This window comes from Eurosta solidaginis, chromosome 2, assembly GCF_040869045.1.
Source record: "Eurosta solidaginis isolate ZX-2024a chromosome 2, ASM4086904v1, whole genome shotgun sequence".
Lineage (NCBI taxonomy): Eukaryota > Metazoa > Arthropoda > Insecta > Diptera > Tephritidae > Eurosta > Eurosta solidaginis.
This window is the reverse complement of record NC_090320.1, coordinates 126,170,424-126,188,153: the sequence shown is the minus strand read 5'-3', so window position 1 is coordinate 126,188,153 and position 17,730 is coordinate 126,170,424. Positions and strand designations below refer to the sequence as shown.

Below are 17,730 nucleotides of genomic sequence, written 5' to 3'. Positions count from 1 at the left end.
CTTATCGTACCCGTCCTGCTATATGGGGCAGAAGCATGGACCATGACAACAGCAGATGAAGCGGCTTTGGGAGTGTTCGAGAGAAAAGTTCTTCGAAAGATTTATGGACCTCTACGCGTTGGCGATGGCGAGTACCGAAGAAGATTTAATGATGAGCTGTACGAGCTATACGCAGACATCAACATAGTCCAGCGAATTAAAACGCAGCGGCTGCGCTGGCTAGGCCATGTTATGCGAATGAAAGATGATGCTCCGGCCAAGAAAGTGTTTCTATCGGAACCCGCCTATGGAAGCAGAGGTAGAGGGCGGCCCCCACTCCGTTGGAAGGACCAGGTGGAAAACGATTTAAACTCCCTTGGTGTGACCAATTGGCGCCGGTTGGCGGAGCAAAGGAGCGACTGGCGCGCCTTGTTGGACGGCCATAACCGTTTAGGCGGTTAAGCGCCAATTAAGTAAGTAAGTAAGGATACGTCTTTTTGTGTGTTTAAGAAGGGAAACTCCCAACTGGCGGAGATTGCCGGGAGCTCTCGCTAGGAGACAGACTACCCGGAGATCAACCTAGTGTCAAAATTTTAAAGAGGGAAAGCGGGGTGAAGGATAGTGAAAATACAGCAGAAGGGAAGAAAGCCGAGCGAAAAGGTCTACACCAGAGGAAAATAGACTATGAGGAAGCTAGGCATCTTATTTTTTTGAAGAAATTTCTATAAAGAAGAGGAGTTACGATAAAATTAAGCGCGAAGCGGAAATGATGAAAAGAATCCACCATAAGATTGTGTCAACTATCGTAACCCTCAAGGGAGATAATCGCTTCTTTTCGAAAACTAAGATTGGGGGCAAGGATGTCCTAGCTTTGTTAGATTCGGGGGCTGGCGCGAATTGCCTAGGTAAAAATTATGAAATACTGATAGAAGGCAGAGAGGACAGCATCATTAAGTTGGCTAACCAAAACATCCGTACGGCAAACGGCGGCGAAACGCCGGTAGTAGGTGCTATCGCTTTGTCAGTTCTATAGAAAGGAGAACTTAAGAATTTGGAATTCCTAATCGTGCCAGGCCTCCAACAGGAAGTTTATTTAGGGGTAGACTTTTGGCAGGCTTTCGACCTGAATGTTGTTAGTCGAGGAAAGATGGTGCGTTCAAACCGCACTGCCGTTGCGGAATTGGTACCCGCTGAGGGCGATTTGTTGAAGTCCCGAGAGAAGACAGCATTTACAATGCCAGGGCGTCCCCTTTACCAATACACAGTCATGCCGTTTGGACTGTGTAATGCAGCACAAAGAATGTGTAGATTATTGGACAATGATATACCCGCTTCTTTACGTGATTGTGTTTTTGTGTATTTAGACGATTTGTTAGTTTGTTCGGTAGATATTTTGTCTCATTTATGTGTGTTGGAAAAGGTCGCTTAGTGTTTACGTGAAGCTAACCTAACCATAAATGTCGAGAAGAGCAAGTTTTGTTTCAAGGAATTTAGGTACCTAGGTTATGTAGTAGGCGATGGGTCTCTGTCTCGATGTGAGGAAGGTGAATGAGCGAACTATAAAGGACGCTTATCCCCTTCCGAACATTGATGGGATTCTCAGCCGACTCCAAAATACCAGGTTCATTTCGGCCATCGACCTAAAAGATGCCTTTTGGCAAATAACATTGGAGAAGAAGTCCCGATAGAAGACAGCATTTACAGTGCCAGGGCGTCCCCTTTACCAGTACACAATCATGCCGTTTGGACTGTGTAATGCAGCACAAAGAATGTGTAGATTAATGGACAAGGTTATACCCGCATCTTTACGTGATTGTGTTTTCGTGAATTTATACTATTTGTTAGTTTGTTCGGTAGATTTTTTGTCTCATTTATGTGTGTTGGAAAAGGTCGCTAAGTGTTTAGGTGAAGCTAACCTTACCATAAATGTCGAGAAGAGCAAGTTTTATTTCAAGGAAGTTAGGTACCTAGGTTATGTAGTAGGCGATGGATGCATCCGAACCGATGCGAGCAAGGTTGCGGCTGTGAGGGATTTCCCCGAACTAAAAACGACAAAACAGTTTCGACGGTTCCAAGGTATGTCAGTCTGGTACCGCCGTTTTATCCAAGATTACGCAACCATTGCAGCGCCACTGCACGTCTGTCCGACAGAAGAAGCAAGAAAGTCGTTTGAGCGACTAAAACAGAGCTTGATTTCCGCTCTCGTACTGGTACACCCTGACTTTGACAGACGCTTTTACATCCAGTGCGATGATTCGACAGACGGAGTGGACGGGGAACTCTTTCAGTTAGACGACGAGAACACGAACGACCGATAGCGTACATTTCCGCCAAATTAAACAAAGTGCAGCGTAATTTTAGTATCACCGAGCTTGAGTGATACGCTGCGGTGGTAAGTGTGAAAAGATTTAGGTCTTACGTCGAAGGTTTACCCTTCACCATCATAACCGACCACGCGAGTCTTAAATGGTTGATGAGCCAATGTGACCTGTCAGGAAGACTCGAACGGTGGAGTTTAAAACTTCAGGCGAACGACTTTAAAATCGAGCACAGAAGAGGAGCACTCAATGTTGTACCCGATACGCTGTCGCGAGCGCACATGGAGGAAATGCAGCTATCAGATAGACTAATGGACATTGACTTGGACTCGGACTACTTTAAAACTGAAGAGTATGACGAACTTAGAAAAACCGTGGCAGAAAACCTGGCCAAACTTCCAGAACTATGCGTGCCGGACGGTTACGTATATAAACGGACTCAGTTTTACCGGGGGACGATCTTCAGCAGGACCAAGCCTGGTACCGCGGAGTAGCGCGTAGGATTGGTGGAATCCTCCCACAGCTCACCTTCGGCCGAACACGGGGGCATCCATAAAACCTTTTCCCGAATACGCGAAAAATACTATTGGTCTGGCATGGTAACCGATGTACAAACCTTCCTTAAAGAATGTGAAGTTTGCAGGGGAAACAAAACCCAAAACGTGATTCATAGACCACCCATGGGAAAGCAACACGTAACCGAAAGACCTTTCCAACGTTTGTTTATCGACTTTATGGGTCCATACCCACGTACTAGTGATGGTAGTGTTTATGTGCTTGTGTGTCTTGATCATTTTTCAAAGTTTGTCTTTTTGAAACCAATGCGTAAAGCCACGTCTGTAGATGTTTGTAGATTTTTAGAAAAAGAAGTATTTCACATTTTTGGGGTCCCGGAATACGTTCATTCCGATAATGGGAAACAATTTGTCTCCGACGTGTTTGCTAAATTTTTAAATAAGTATGGAGTTAAACATATAAGAACTGCTTTTATTTCCCTCAAGGGAATGCAGTGGAGAGGGTTAACCGATCTGTGCTCCAAATAGTGCGGTCCTTCATTAAGGATAATCAAAAGAACTGGGAAAGATGTATCATCGATGCGGCTTTCGCCCTTCGCAGTGCGATACACACGTCGATTAACTGCTCCCCATACTATGCCACGTTTGGCATGCCCATGATGCAACATGGGGCAGCATACGAAATATGCCGCAAAGTGGGTGTAGTTAAAGCAGATAGGCTACAAAGTATTAGGGACTCTATACTGAAGGAACTCAAACTAGCACATGAGCGAGGTAAAACTTTTATAATACGCGTAGCAAAGGTGTGAAATTCCAAAGCGGACAAGTGGTATACCGCCGAAATTTCAAGCAGAGTTCGAAGATTGAAAACTACAACTTGTCGCAAAGCAAGGTAAGTGTGTAGTCCTGAAAGCTATTGGAAACTCAATGTACTAATTCGGCGATACCAGTGGCAAGAAAATCGGCGTACACCACGCTAAAGATATTTTTGTTGCTTAAATCTGTGTTGCATGTAGTTTTGTTATATGTTGCATATGGTTTGTGTAGAAGCGTTGCATTTTTTATGTCGTAGAGTCTTGATTTGACGGTGCAAAAACATGTTGACAATTATTTATACCCTTTATTTTTACCCCTGTAATTATATTTGTATTTATATATATTTTTGTATTATTTCATAATTTATTAATTATTTAATTATTATTTTTTTGTAATTATTTATTGATTTATTTGCCTATCTATTGTCTAATTTATTTCCTTATTTATTTATTGACACCCTTTTTATTTACCTGCAAAGCTGTGATATGGATGTAAATACTCACCTGTGATTTAGGCTTAGATACTTACCTGTGATATAGCTTTAAGTTTAACCTGCATGCTATTCTAGTCTTTTAGATAGTAAACTGTGATATAGATTTTAGTGGACATCAGACAAAATAATTCTGAATATTGCCCATAAAACAAATACGCGTTACCTTAACGAAATAATGAATAAGTAAGGGGATAGCCCGGCTTTGGGTCGTGGGTCGAAGCCACACGTTGGGCAAACCAAACGTATATAGTACAGACTGCGCTTTGAATCCCTCTACGGACACGCTCCATGTTGCATGCAAGATCGGCGGCATCCGAGAATGTAGCGGCAGCCTGTGGGCCAATGCAACATTACAAAAGTCCGAACACCGCTGTATCTGTGCGTTAACAGCAACGGAGTTACCTTTATGCGTGTTATTAACGTGATTTGGATGTATGAATATGTATCTGTTAGTGTGGGTGAAACTAGTATCGTGAAAGCTTATGTCTGTCGTTTCCCGCCAAAACAGGATTGTATGGATTGGTGTATTTCGTTCTTGAGTGAAAGTGGTGAGAAAGAAGGGCTTTCGATCTATTAGGTACGATCGCCAAACGATGACAGGGCATATCTCAAATGTAGAGTACATCCAAGTGAGTGCTGAAGCGTTTTTACCCGTGTGCGAAAAACCTAAAAAGTTCTCTTTAAAAGATTTAAACCAAAAGTTTAGTGCTGCGCCGTAGTAACGGGCCTGAAGGTACCGGTAACCCAAATGAACCCGAGTACACTACCCTATACAGCGGCAAAATTGGTGAGTCTCATAGGTTTCCCTTTTTTGTATCATTTAAACCATTTTTGGGTGGCAGGTGAACGTCGCCATAAATCGTATATAAAAATAAATTAATAAATTTAATTAAAAGTAAAAAACAAAAAATGTGATAATGGGCCATATTGGTGAAAACTCAGCGATTGCTTTTGCGTAGGTTTTGAGACCTTTTACTTAATTTTGGAAATTTTCGTCTAACAAATATACGTCATATTTCCTAAATTTTGAGAGGGGGGAGGGGTTTGCTTACCTTTTAATAATGTCGCCCAATGGTGCATACGGTGTGTGGAAAAGTAAAATTAGTATCTGCCATTTCGATTGCATTTGAAATTTGAATTTGAAACCGTAATATGAAATTTAATTTTAAATAAGACGAGCTAATGCGAAAATTAAAAGAGTTCATTCAATTGCACCCAAGTCGCCACCGTCTCGTTGTTTTTTTGTTGCTAGTTTCTCTGAAAAAAACTTTGTACCACGCCTGTAGGAAACCACCAGTCGGAGCAGAATAATTAATTGGCCTACCACCACCACCACATAAATTTACACAATACATGCATACAAATAATTTGGTAAAAGTATCTACATCAACTACTGCAAGGGAGGAAAGGGGAAGCATAATTTTGGTGCTGGACTCCACGCCCAAAGGCGATAAGGGTGCCCCTAAATCCTCCTGCCACAGCAACCAAGCATCCATATCTAAGTAACGCTTTGCTAGAAACGAGCGAGAAGAGCGAGGAAAGGGAGTAAAAATGAGCCGTCACTACCGCTGATACCTATCTTATTTTTTTTTATAATTGAAATTAAATAGTTTTATTTGCTTTATTTATTTTCATAGTTAAACTTTCGCTGCCTGTTTCATTATCATTTCTTAAATTTTCCCTAAGTTAGATTACCGAATGTTATTTCTTTTGTATTAAGTTTTTTTTTCGAGACAACCTACTATTAATTTTTCTTCACCCTCTTTTTATTAAACTAGCCTAACCATCTTTGTTGTTAACGCGAAATTTTTTTTGGACTTCTGACCACCTTAAAATTCATTTTATATACCGCTTGTGATTTCTATGTATTAATCAACCTATACTTTCTTTTTCAAAATTTACTTAAACTCTTCTTTTTTGCCTTTCTATTGTTTTTCTTAGCCGCTTTTCTTTTTTTTTTTCTTTTTTGCTAATTATTGAATTTTGCGCATGCACTTTATCTCATCGATCGTTTGCTCGCCGTTGGAGTCTTCGGACACAAGAACTTTTTTTGTTGTAAATTTTTTTGTTCCCTTACCTTTCACATTATCCTACCCCCGCATCTTCATCTTTTTCATGCGTGCAAAGCGTTAATATCAATTGTTTTATTTGTTGCCGGCCCTCGTGTAATTAACCCAATTTTTATATACACTTTTAATGTTAGGTGGCCGTTGTTTTTTTTATATTTTTTTTTCTTTTTTGATGCTCGCAAAGCAAATTTATTTAATTCAATTATTTTTTTTTTTAATCCATCGGTGACTTTGGTTCGGACCGCCGCGAATAACTTCCAGCATAAGTTCTGTCACCTCTCCCACCTACGAGTGAATAGTGGAAATATTCTAATTTCGCATACCATCGGGAGAAGACGTATATATGTATGTATGTTTATTAGGTTTTATTTTGCTACAGCTGCCCTCTCTCCGCGACGCAGGCGCCTCTGTCACAAGGAAAGATCGGTGAGTACACTAGCTTATAACCTATTCTTACAAAATAAAACATATCCATTCCTACATATGTCTATACGTACATAAGAATTCCAAGAGGTGTATATATTGGAAGTTAGGATTGGTCAATAAGCTATTGGCGCGCAGTGGCCATCCGATAAGTAACGGAGTAGCGTTTGCATAAATTTTTTTATTTGAATTCCCTCGCGTCAATCACATCGCAAATAACCTTCATTATAGGTTAGTCTCATTAATTAAATTTTTTAAAGCCGTTATCCATTTGAAGTTTCTTGTTTCCGGTTTCTTTTTTTCCTTTTCTTAGTCTTTAACGAAAGATTGTTAGTTGTAAGATAATTAACCATTTTTTTGATGGTCTTTTGAATTTCGTTGATGTAAGTTTATGTGCTTAATTGGTGAATCACTTTTGCTTTTTATATTAGTTTTTTGCATAATATTAGTCAATAAATTAAGATTGTAGAATTCCAAAACGAAACTTAGATGGCGTTATTCAATTTCTCGTTATCTTTTTATGGGTTGAATTGAAAACACCATGTCTGGCTAGGTAAACAGTCAATTCGTGTGGGTGTTGCAAGGGCACATTAGAGGGAAAGTGGGGGTGAGGTGACTAAGACGGACCGGACTGTGTAGGGACACGGGACGACAACGGACGGACATGTGTCAGGCTAAGGGGGCTTTGCTCGGTATGCGGAGTCATAGCGATGCCCAAATGCTACGTACTATGCGTAGAAAGGGGAGGGATGACTCCGCCTGACACGGACAGGCCTCTTTCCTTGATTTCCTTTTTTTGTTACCTTTATTTTGCACCCAGGCATTAATCCCTATTTTTGTTTGTAGAGCTGAAGGTAAGACTGGTGAGCAAAAACTCACCCCACCCGACGAGCTAGCGAGGCTTGCCACCATACCACCTGCCACCGTTGCCTTACCCCAACAGCCAGTTATACAACACGACTTAAATAAGGTTGCTGAGTGGAGTATAAGAAACAAAATGGCTCTTAACATCAACAAATCTTACCATATGACATTTTGACGTCAATAAATCGATTTTCCTCTACATACTCACTCTTAAGTACTGAACTCAATACAGTAACTGAATTTGTGGATCTCGGTGTGCTTTTTGACTCAGGTTATTCTTTCGTTAACCATGTCAACTACACTATCCCTAAAGCCTACTCAAACTTAGCTTTTGTAAAGCGATATGCTAAAGATTTTAAAGATCCTTATACAAGGAAGATGCTCTATAATTCCTTATTGCGGTCTAAATTGGAGTATGCTTCCATAATCTGGAATCCGATCTATGCCTCAGAGTGGAAAGATCTCAGAGGTGTTTCATTAATGTGCGTCCACACCAGTAACAAAACGTGTTATAAACAGTTATATAACCAATGTTATGTAACTTGTTAGAAATTCAACTGAAAAATATTGTATAACACGATGTTGTGTAACTTTTTTTCTGTTTTTATAGCAGGTTACATGTTACCCAGAGGTTGTCGGTAAAGATCAAAGGAATTAGATAAATTGGTTGTATAACAAGTTGCAATTGTTTTAAAACAATTGTTATACAACTTTGCTATTTCGTTACCGGTGTGAACGTACCTTTAGGTTTGCCACATTACTGTAGAATTTTGCAGCCACTTCATTTTGATGAGCCTACCCATCTTACCCAGACCGGTGTATGCTTATTGATGTAGTCTCTAGCTTGTAGAAGGACTATTCATTCTTTAATGTTAATTTTTGACATCTATAGTGGCTTTATTGATTCTCCGGATCTTCTCGGGTTACTAAACTTCAATGTACCTAGTAGGATGTTAAGATCTAATTTACCTTTCCATACAAAAGTTACTAAGTACAATTATAATAATTTTGCGCCCATAATGAGGGCCTTACCTGAGTGTAATAAAATCTTTAATTATCTTGATTTAGACTTTGCCATGCCTAGATCCTTATTTTTGTCAAAGCTTATATCTCATTACCATTAGTTTTTAAATTTATTTTAAGATAGTCCTTAGTACTAAGTCAATATTGTTATCTAGTCTGTAAGGTCGGTGTAACCATAGGCTGAAGTAAATGAAATGAGATAGTGAGAAATCCCTTGAGGTGCTTTTCGATACACATTTCCCATCGGGAGATGGTTTAGAAGAGCCAGCAGACAGCACTCACACTTCGATCACGGAGCGGGTAGTGCCGGGCTTGGGTGCATAAGACTGAATCATGTACCGCACTTTTGGAGAACTGCTCGGGTAGCTTTCCTACCAAACGCGGGGAAGATCGGTCATGTGCATCCCAAAGACTATACAGCCATTAGCTTAACATCATTTCTACTCAAGACCTTTGAGAGGTTGATAGATTTGTACATAAAGTCCAAAGTGGATGAAAAGCTGCTCTCCACAACACAACATGCGTACACCAAAGCCAAGTCCGTAAACACCACCTAGAAAAAGCCCTGGAATATAAGTAATATGGACCAGGCCTCTAGGAGTCTCCTTAGACATGGCCGGGCTTTCAACAATGTTTCTAAATGGGCGATTATGGATGGTCTCAATTACATTAAAGTACATTCAGCCTTAACCAGAACGATCGGCTGCATTGGAGGAAAATTACATCACAATGGGGATTGTATGAGGCCACGAAATCAGTGGACAGGGGCATGCCGCATGGACGCTGGTCATCAACCAACTGATCAGGCGAGTCGATGACGAGCCTCACGCAGATGACGTTGCAATTGTCATAAGTGGAAAGTGCCTTCCAACGATGATCACAAGGACCAGGGGAGGGGTGACCCTACAGGAGAAACCTTGCACAAAATATCTAAGAATCATCCTAGACAGTAAGCTGTCATGAAAGCTCAACGTGGAGGAGAGGGTGAAGAAGGGCTCAACGGCACTTTATGCATGTAAAAGAATGCTGGAGTGTACATGGAGCTTATCGCCCTTTCTTTCTCATTGGGGTTTTACAACGATTGTAAGCCCTATTCTATACTATGGGGTTCATGTTTGGTGAAAAGCCACACAAAAAACAACCTACCTCAAACTATCAATGCTTAGCATTATGGGAGCCCTGAAAACAAGCCCGACGGCTGAAATGTATGCCATGCTGTACATTCCACTTTTAGGCCTCGTAGCAAAGATCATAGCGTTAACAACTGCAATCAGACTCGGTGCCTTGAGGCAGTTTGAGCGCCGACCATACGGCCATAGTAGTATAGCGTCATCAGACACAAAACGAAAAGACTACCTGATTCCCTATCTGCGCTTGGAGTGAGATCTTAACGCCACAATTGATGTGGACGGTTGGCGCAAGGGTGCTCAAATGGCGGACGAGGCGATACATGTGTACACGGATGATTCCAAAGTAGTGGAAGGAGTAGGGTCTGCGGTATACTGTGCTGATCCGGAAACAAACAGATCCTACAGGTTGCCAGATTACTGTATAATTTTCCAAGCCGTCACCAAAGCAGTAGAAACACTGGAAGATAATAGCTTAAGCTGCAGCCGTGTTAACTTTTATATTAAAAGTCAAGCAGCAATTAAGGCAATAATTTCGCATATCACAGCATCTAAATGCGTGTTAGAGTGTAAGCTGTCTCTAGAGAGAATCGGGACAGGGAGAAGCATAAGCGAAGGCGAGAGGTGCACATGATCGACCACGCGGGAAAGGCGTGGGTGGGGAAGCTTCTAGTATTTGCCAAGAGGACGGAGTTATTTTATAACATAGGTCCTGGTTTTTGATAGAGTTTTTCATTTTGGTCGTTAAAACAAACTTCTGGTAACACTACGGACTCATTCAGTCTATGCCAGGTCCTCATGGAACGGCCAGTTCAACCTAACCTAACTATGTAAATAAGCCTCATTTTTATTGGTCCATAAGCCTTATAATAAAAAGTTGTTATATTTTACCATAAGGGTTATAATGATTCCTTAAGTAAGTTTTATTATATATACAGGAATACAAGGAGTTATCCCATTTGTGTGGATGCGATTTGCAACTATCCAAGACCGTGGTTTAATGCAGCATATACGTATGTATTATTGCATGGATCTTTTGTCTACATGTGGACTTAGAAAGCCAGTTAAATGTTTCTGAAGTCAAAATTAATAAGCTCTATAATTTATAAAAACGAAGAAATAAGTGATGAAAATGAAATAGCTGATAAGCTCAATAAATACTTCATTGAGAGCATAGAATTAATAGATCAGTCAATTGATAAAGAAATATATATTAACAATATTGATCATTGTCCTGAAACCTTTCATTTTAAAGAAATACAAATTTGCGAACTAAAGGCAATTTGTGAAAAACTTAAGAACAAAAAGGATTGGAATAATGTGAGCCCAAAGTTCATTTTGGACAACTGGAATGTACTTGGGCCTTTCTTAACAAAGTTAATAAATCATTCATTAATGTGCGGAGTATTCCCAAATGAATGGAAGGACTCATTGGTAGTGCCAGTTGAAAAAATCGCTAAAACAAAAAAATGTGAAGAGTTTCGTCCAATAAATACTCTTAAGATATTTGAAAAAATAATGGAAAGTGTTGTGAAAAATCAACTACAAACGTACCTAGAAACTAATAATATACTGTCTCTAAACCAGTCCGGTTTTCGTAAGAATCATTCATGTGAAAGTGCAATAAACTTCGTCGTAAGTGAGTGGAAGAAGCGTCCACGAAAAACAATAATAGCAGCTCTATTTCTTGATTTTAAAAGAGCATTTGAAACAATAGACAGAGGTATTCTAATAAAAAAAGCTGTATATGTATGGAATAAGAGGAAAAGAGCTACTTTGGTTTAAGGACTACCTTACAAATCGTAGACAGCAAACAAAAATAAAATCCACAAAATCAAGTTTTTCATATGTGAATACAGGGGTGCCCCAAAGATCTCTTCTGGGAGCAATTCTGTTTATAATTTACATAAATGATATAGAAAAAGTGATATCAAAATCCAAATTGGTAATGTATGCAGACGATACATTGGTATATACAGAAGCAGAAACAGTGGAAGAATGTAAACGAAAGTTAGAATGTGATATAGATGAAATTATGAAATGGCTTAAAATGAATAGGCTCAAATTAAATGAACAGAAAACAAAAGTAATGGTGATAAATACAAATAGCGAAATAAATTTAGAGATAAATAATACTAGTATTGAGCAAGTAACCAATATGAAATACTTAGGTGTAATAATAGACAATGAGCTCAAATTTAACAATCACGTGGACTATTTGTGTAAAAAAGCTGCAAAAAAGATTTACTTCTTTAGAAGAATACGAAATAAATTAGACACTTTAACAGCAATAAAAATATACAATACAATCATAAAGCCACATTTTGAATACTGTTCCACAATTCTGTACACATCTTGTAACCAATCACAAATAGGAAGGATACAGAAATTACAAAACAAATGTATGAGATCAATAATAAAATGCCACAAATACACCCCAATAAGTCACATGCTTGAAACATTGAAATGGCTAAATATTGAGGAAAAACTGATGCTCAATACACTAATAATGATTTTTAAAATTAAACAGAACAGGGCGCCGATGTATTTAACAAGTTGCATTCAGTATGTTAGAGATACACACCAATATGCTGTGCGGAATGCGAATGACTTTCGACTAGGATTACAGCGGACTACTGCAGCCCAAAACACATTATTATATAAGGGCCTTAACATATTTAACTCGTTACCTGATTATATCAAACGAGAGAATAATATTATGAATTTTAAACGGCTATGTATAGATCTTATTCGAGGCTAAAATATTTTTTATTACTTTTTACTTTTTATTACTTAATATATATATATGTATATCATACACGTCTGTGAATTGAAAATGAATTTGTGATATTTAAAATTTATTGTGAAATCAAAAAATATGTAAACATATTAATAATAAATATCAATCTATCTACCTATCTATCTACATATATTGGACCAATTGATATACACGTCTGTCGAATATGTATGTGCAGATTGTGATCCATATTTTATAATATTAATTCGATTCTTGTGCCGCTCATATCAGCGCGAATCCATTCGAGACCACCACTTCTTCATCTTCAACAAACGATCGGACGTTAACCGCAGCATGAGTCCTCGTTCTCTGGATGGACAAATGTTTTTGATTTGCATACAAAATTTTAAAAACAAGATAAAACGAAAAATTAAAAATTGTTTCTTTTGAAATTTGACATATAAATTTAGTTTGAAAAGTATTCTCGAAAAAATTCTAAATTTTTTCTTTTGCACTGCCTTGCCGACAGTTTCCAGTGATCTAGGTGTTTTGTGTATTTAGGTAGCAATTTAGGCAAACTCGCAAACAGCCTAAGTAAATAATTCGAGTAATCGAACACAGGCTCAAAAGGAGATCCAGGTTGTACAGCTTAAAATCGGGAAAAACAAATATTTACTCAGCTATAAACGATTTAATAAAAAATAGAAATGATTACAAATATTTCATTTTCATATGATTATTCAAGTATTAGTTATGACATGACTAGTATGTACCCCTCCTTTATCATTGACCACTTTAGATATTGCACTCATAGTGTTGAATAGTTCCAGATCAGATGGGTTACTTAATCTCGAAAGGTTGTATGTGCATCGTTTGGAAGCCTAAAAAATAAAGCAATTTATATTATGTATTTATAAACATCCTTTCTTATAGTTTGCCTTCCTTCCATACCAAAGGTCTCGGTTTCTTTTCCTCGAACAGGTACATATGTAGCATATAAAAAGTTTCTTAAAACTGAAACGCTCCCGGATCTGGTTGACAGACCGCGCGATCGTTCTTCTGGTGTGGAAAAATTAAATCAACGGAAATAAAGACAATTGACCTCATGACCCCCTTAGGCTATATGGCCTTGAAGGTTCAATTTGATCATGTTAAATCGTTCCCTGGATGGTCGAGCTAGTACCTTAAAGGTTCCTGTTTACCGGCGAGTGTTTTTACCGCTATAACAACAACAACTTCCACCAAGGAAATTGATTTGAGGGTGTTTTTGTGGACATTTTAGTCAAAAGTCCATAGCCCTATTTTTTCTGTAAGGAGTGGTACATAAAGTTGTGCAAATTTAGAACTCACTGCAAATTTCTGAGAAATTATTTTTGAATTGGTGTTTCAAGAAATTTTTGAAAATATATTAGCTTCCGAAGTCAAGTCATCGATGAGAAAAATTAGTACTAACAAAGAGTTACGTAAATAAATTTTGCATATTTCGACGAACAATTCCAATGTTAGCTACAAAATGTTAGGACAAGTCAGAGGACCATCCTAGAACGCTGTCAGAAGAATGGTTTTTGCTTCAATAAAGGTGGCTTAGTGAGGACAAGCAAAGAAGTGGCCGCCCAAAGCGATCAGAAGTCACCCAGTTGGAGAATAATCAGGCCTGTTCTGGATTCCGATTCCGATCAATTTTTTCGGAATCGAAATGGATTGGTGTTCTCAATTTCGATTCCGACCAAAAATTATCGGTTTGAAAAGTATTGCCTCTGAGCAGTCGGAATGAAAATTAATTGGCAGATTATACACAAATGTTGCGATATTTGTCTTTCAAATAATTTTTTTTAAATTCTTCATTTTATTTGGAAGAGTTGTGTGTATTTTTTGTTTAAATTTGAGTTAAATTGGCATAATAAATCTTTCTTTAAAAACTTCTATCAAGAAATCTATTAGGCAAACAAATCGATGCTGATCGAAATGAAGTCGACCTGTTCTGAATTCCGATCCAGCGCATTTTTACGATTCGCACGCACAATAGCACGTATTCTTGCGTCTGCGCATCAAAAACCATATCTGCAGGCATTTTTTAATTAAAATAAAATTGTATGATACTTAAACCAAAACACATAAACAAAAACAGCTGATAAAACTGGTTACCGAATCGGAATGAAACCGATTCGAAATCGACTTCGAATCGATTTTTTACAATCGGAATTGAGAACACCAAATAGAAACCGAGTCGAAATCAATGTCGTTTTACTTTTCATTCCGAGTCGGAATTCAGAACAGGCCTGAATGTTCTATCCCTAATATGAAAATCCAATCCACGTCGAAAAGAGATGTTGCGAAAATAGCCCAATTTTAATTTACAGAGTCTTTTGTACCAGTCCTTATTGATATCAGCCTAACAACAGAAATCGTTGAAGGATGTTGGTTTTGTTGTTAAAGCAGTGCTTCGCCCCATCCAAATGACGCTATCGTTTACAAATTGCCATCAATATCCTTTAACGGAAGTACAAGGACACATAAGTCCATGATACAATTCCGACAGGGTTGGACCAATGAAACATGGGCATTAGAGTCTTTAGTTCCATATTGCAATTAAAAAGATGGTTGATGCCATTTGGAGACACACTACATGCAGGACATACATGGTGTATGTCGGGGTTGATTCTGGATAAGTAAGAGTTTATCCTCGATCCACGATTAAAGTTTTGCCAGAGTAGCTATGAAAGTTTATTTTCTAACCAGGCGAATTCTGTTCATTTTCATTGCCGAATTGTTGATGGGAGGCGGGTTTGTCAAGGGGCGATCTAAAGCTGCTCAGTTACTGAGTATAATACTTAAATGAATAGAACAAAAATATACATCGCACGTTTTATTATAAACAGATGTGAAGAAAAAATTTAATATTTCGATATGTTATATATGATAACCCGAAACAGCTGGTAGGTGATATTATACTCACATATATAGCGATGTAAAGAGTACTTCCAAGGCCTAAAATGACCACGGCAGCTGCCTTTGAATTTTATTTTTGTAGGGAAAAATTAAACTTGGTTTGTGTTTTCCCGATAAATTAAAATTATGAATTACATCGGTTTACAGCAAAACGAGAGATATAATTACATTAATTTTGAAGAGATGTGTGAGCTGTTTTTTTTTTTTTTTTTTTTTTTTGTTTTGTTTAAAAAAGGGACTCTGAGCCATCAAATTTGGTTGAGAGGTAGTTGAAACGATGCATTGCTCGCCTTGCAAAACGCTTTGAATGGATCGTCGAGCACAGGTTCCAACAAGCCACTGTACAAAACCCCCTCCTGACAACATCTTTGGTAACGCTTTTTCATTGCAGCGGACATAAGAATGTGGTGAAATATTCCAAATAATCTCTTCGACACTGCGTGTAGGAAAGTCGCAAAATTTTTAGGGTACTAAATATATTTATGCTGTTGTGAATTTTGTATAATACGAATGACAGGTCATAAAATATAGTCGCTAAATTCTGTTAAACGCCCATAACTTCACGCAGAATTCTCCGATATTAAAACGGATTGTTGGATTTGAAAGCTTAGCTACGTAAGATAATTTTAAGGTATATATTACGGGCGTGGCAAATTGCCAAAATGTTGAAAAATTCATACAATTTTTGTTTACAGAACTATAACTCTAAAACGGATTTATCGATTTTAAAATTTCTTCGTTGCAGTAGAACTTTGAAATATTTACCTTCGTTCTGCATTAAAATAAAAACCTGATTCCTTTCTTATCTGAGCGAAATTGTTTAAACAAAACTAAAAATGTTTCCAAAAAGTGAAGTCCGTATATTTTTGTACGCTATGAACTGTACAGGCTTGCTTTGAATGAAACATTCCTTTAATCACTGTAATAGGCATAGGTATTCATGCATGAACATAAGTGAATAAAATTACACCCAAATATTTATGCTAAAGGTTCGTTATCTAGCAGCCTGAACATTAAATTACGAATATACAGTCCACATATGCATACATATGTACATACATTTGTACGCACATATGTTCCTAATATTAGACTCTGTGAAGACACAGAAAACATTTAAAGATAAAGCGCATTTAATTATCACAAATATATACATTCATTCATGCATGAATATAAATATAAACATTAAAGATCAATACGGCTGGTCTTCTCTCCCTAATTAGCATTCAACGATAATGCATTGCTACCTAATGTATACAATAGAAATTGGAATATTTACACATGTGTACAAACACACACAAACATATATGTAGATGCACTTCACGTTTGCATATGCGATAAATGCACAACTGATCGTTGAAAGAAAAGTAATGATCAGTCACTTTTTAACATACACACATACATACATAATTAGAATAGGAACATAGTTGTAAGAAATTGTATATAAACCCTTTTATTATTAAATAAAATGAGAATTAAACGAACCTCAAGAGGAAAGGTCTTTCATTCTTCTTCCATATTTTTCTTGCTTCCCCTCACCAGTGGTAAGGGGCAAGAATAAATAATTTTACATTTGGTCCATAGGAACCTCAAAAAGAGCTCAGCAAAGGTAAACTAAGTCTCTAAAGAAAAAGAGCATTACCACCAAAATTATTTATGCAAGTCGAGACAATAAGTCTACTCGCATTATTAAATAAAGTAAGCCGTATTAGTAAGAAAACTATACGCAAAAATTAATTGTTGTAATTTGTAATTCACAGGAATAACAATCGCTGTGAGTCGAGGCACAGCAAGGTCAACCAGGCGACCAAATCAATTACCTCCAACGATTCCTTCGGAGAATAACAAATTCAGCAAATATAAAAATCCAATATGGGGATAAATAGAGGGAAACTAATTGAGTATCAGTTGGACATCAGTGAAAAAGTGCTGCAAATATATAATGGTATAGCAGAAACTACTGTTACGCGATCAAAGACAGAGGAGATCGTAAAAGCCCTTGGAAAGCAGCAAAAAGAATTTGATGCCAACCACGGAAAAATTATGGCGGATGGCATTGGTGAAGAAGATTACTTTAAAAAGGATACCTACTATGCTGATGACCAGATGAAATTTACCACTGGGAAATTCGAGTCTCGATCCGCTCATTACCATATCCCATAAGACGGGATGATAACACAGCATCCACTATGTATGTACCACGCATGCCTACTTATGTATGCTAAGCCACGCTCAACCGTAATATCAGGTGATCTAGATCCAATCTTATTATAATCCCGAGATCGGGATTAGTCCCGAGATTTTGGTATTTTGTTTTTCTTGCAACAGCTTAGCTCTCAAAGTGTCATATATTTTATTTGGAAAATATATTGACAATGCTATAATCTAAGCAGTAGATTTTTTTTTAACTTTAACTTGCA

The 17,730-nt window shown here is 37.8% G+C and overlaps 1 protein-coding gene across 2 annotated transcripts in view; it reads right to left on the bottom strand.

Annotated features, from left to right (window-relative positions):
• Positions 1-13,035: 13,035 nt before the first annotated feature.
• The window catches only part of Acadvl (Acyl-CoA dehydrogenase very long chain), a 584,514-nt gene continuing 579,819 nt past the window's right edge, over positions 13,036-17,730 (bottom strand). For both annotated transcript variants that reach the window (XM_067766166.1, XM_067766169.1), the window contains one exon: positions 13,036-13,245. In XM_067766166.1, coding sequence (XP_067622267.1) covers positions 13,105-13,245 — 141 coding nt within the window. In that variant the 3' untranslated portion in view covers positions 13,036-13,104. The remainder of the gene's footprint in view (positions 13,246-17,730) is intronic.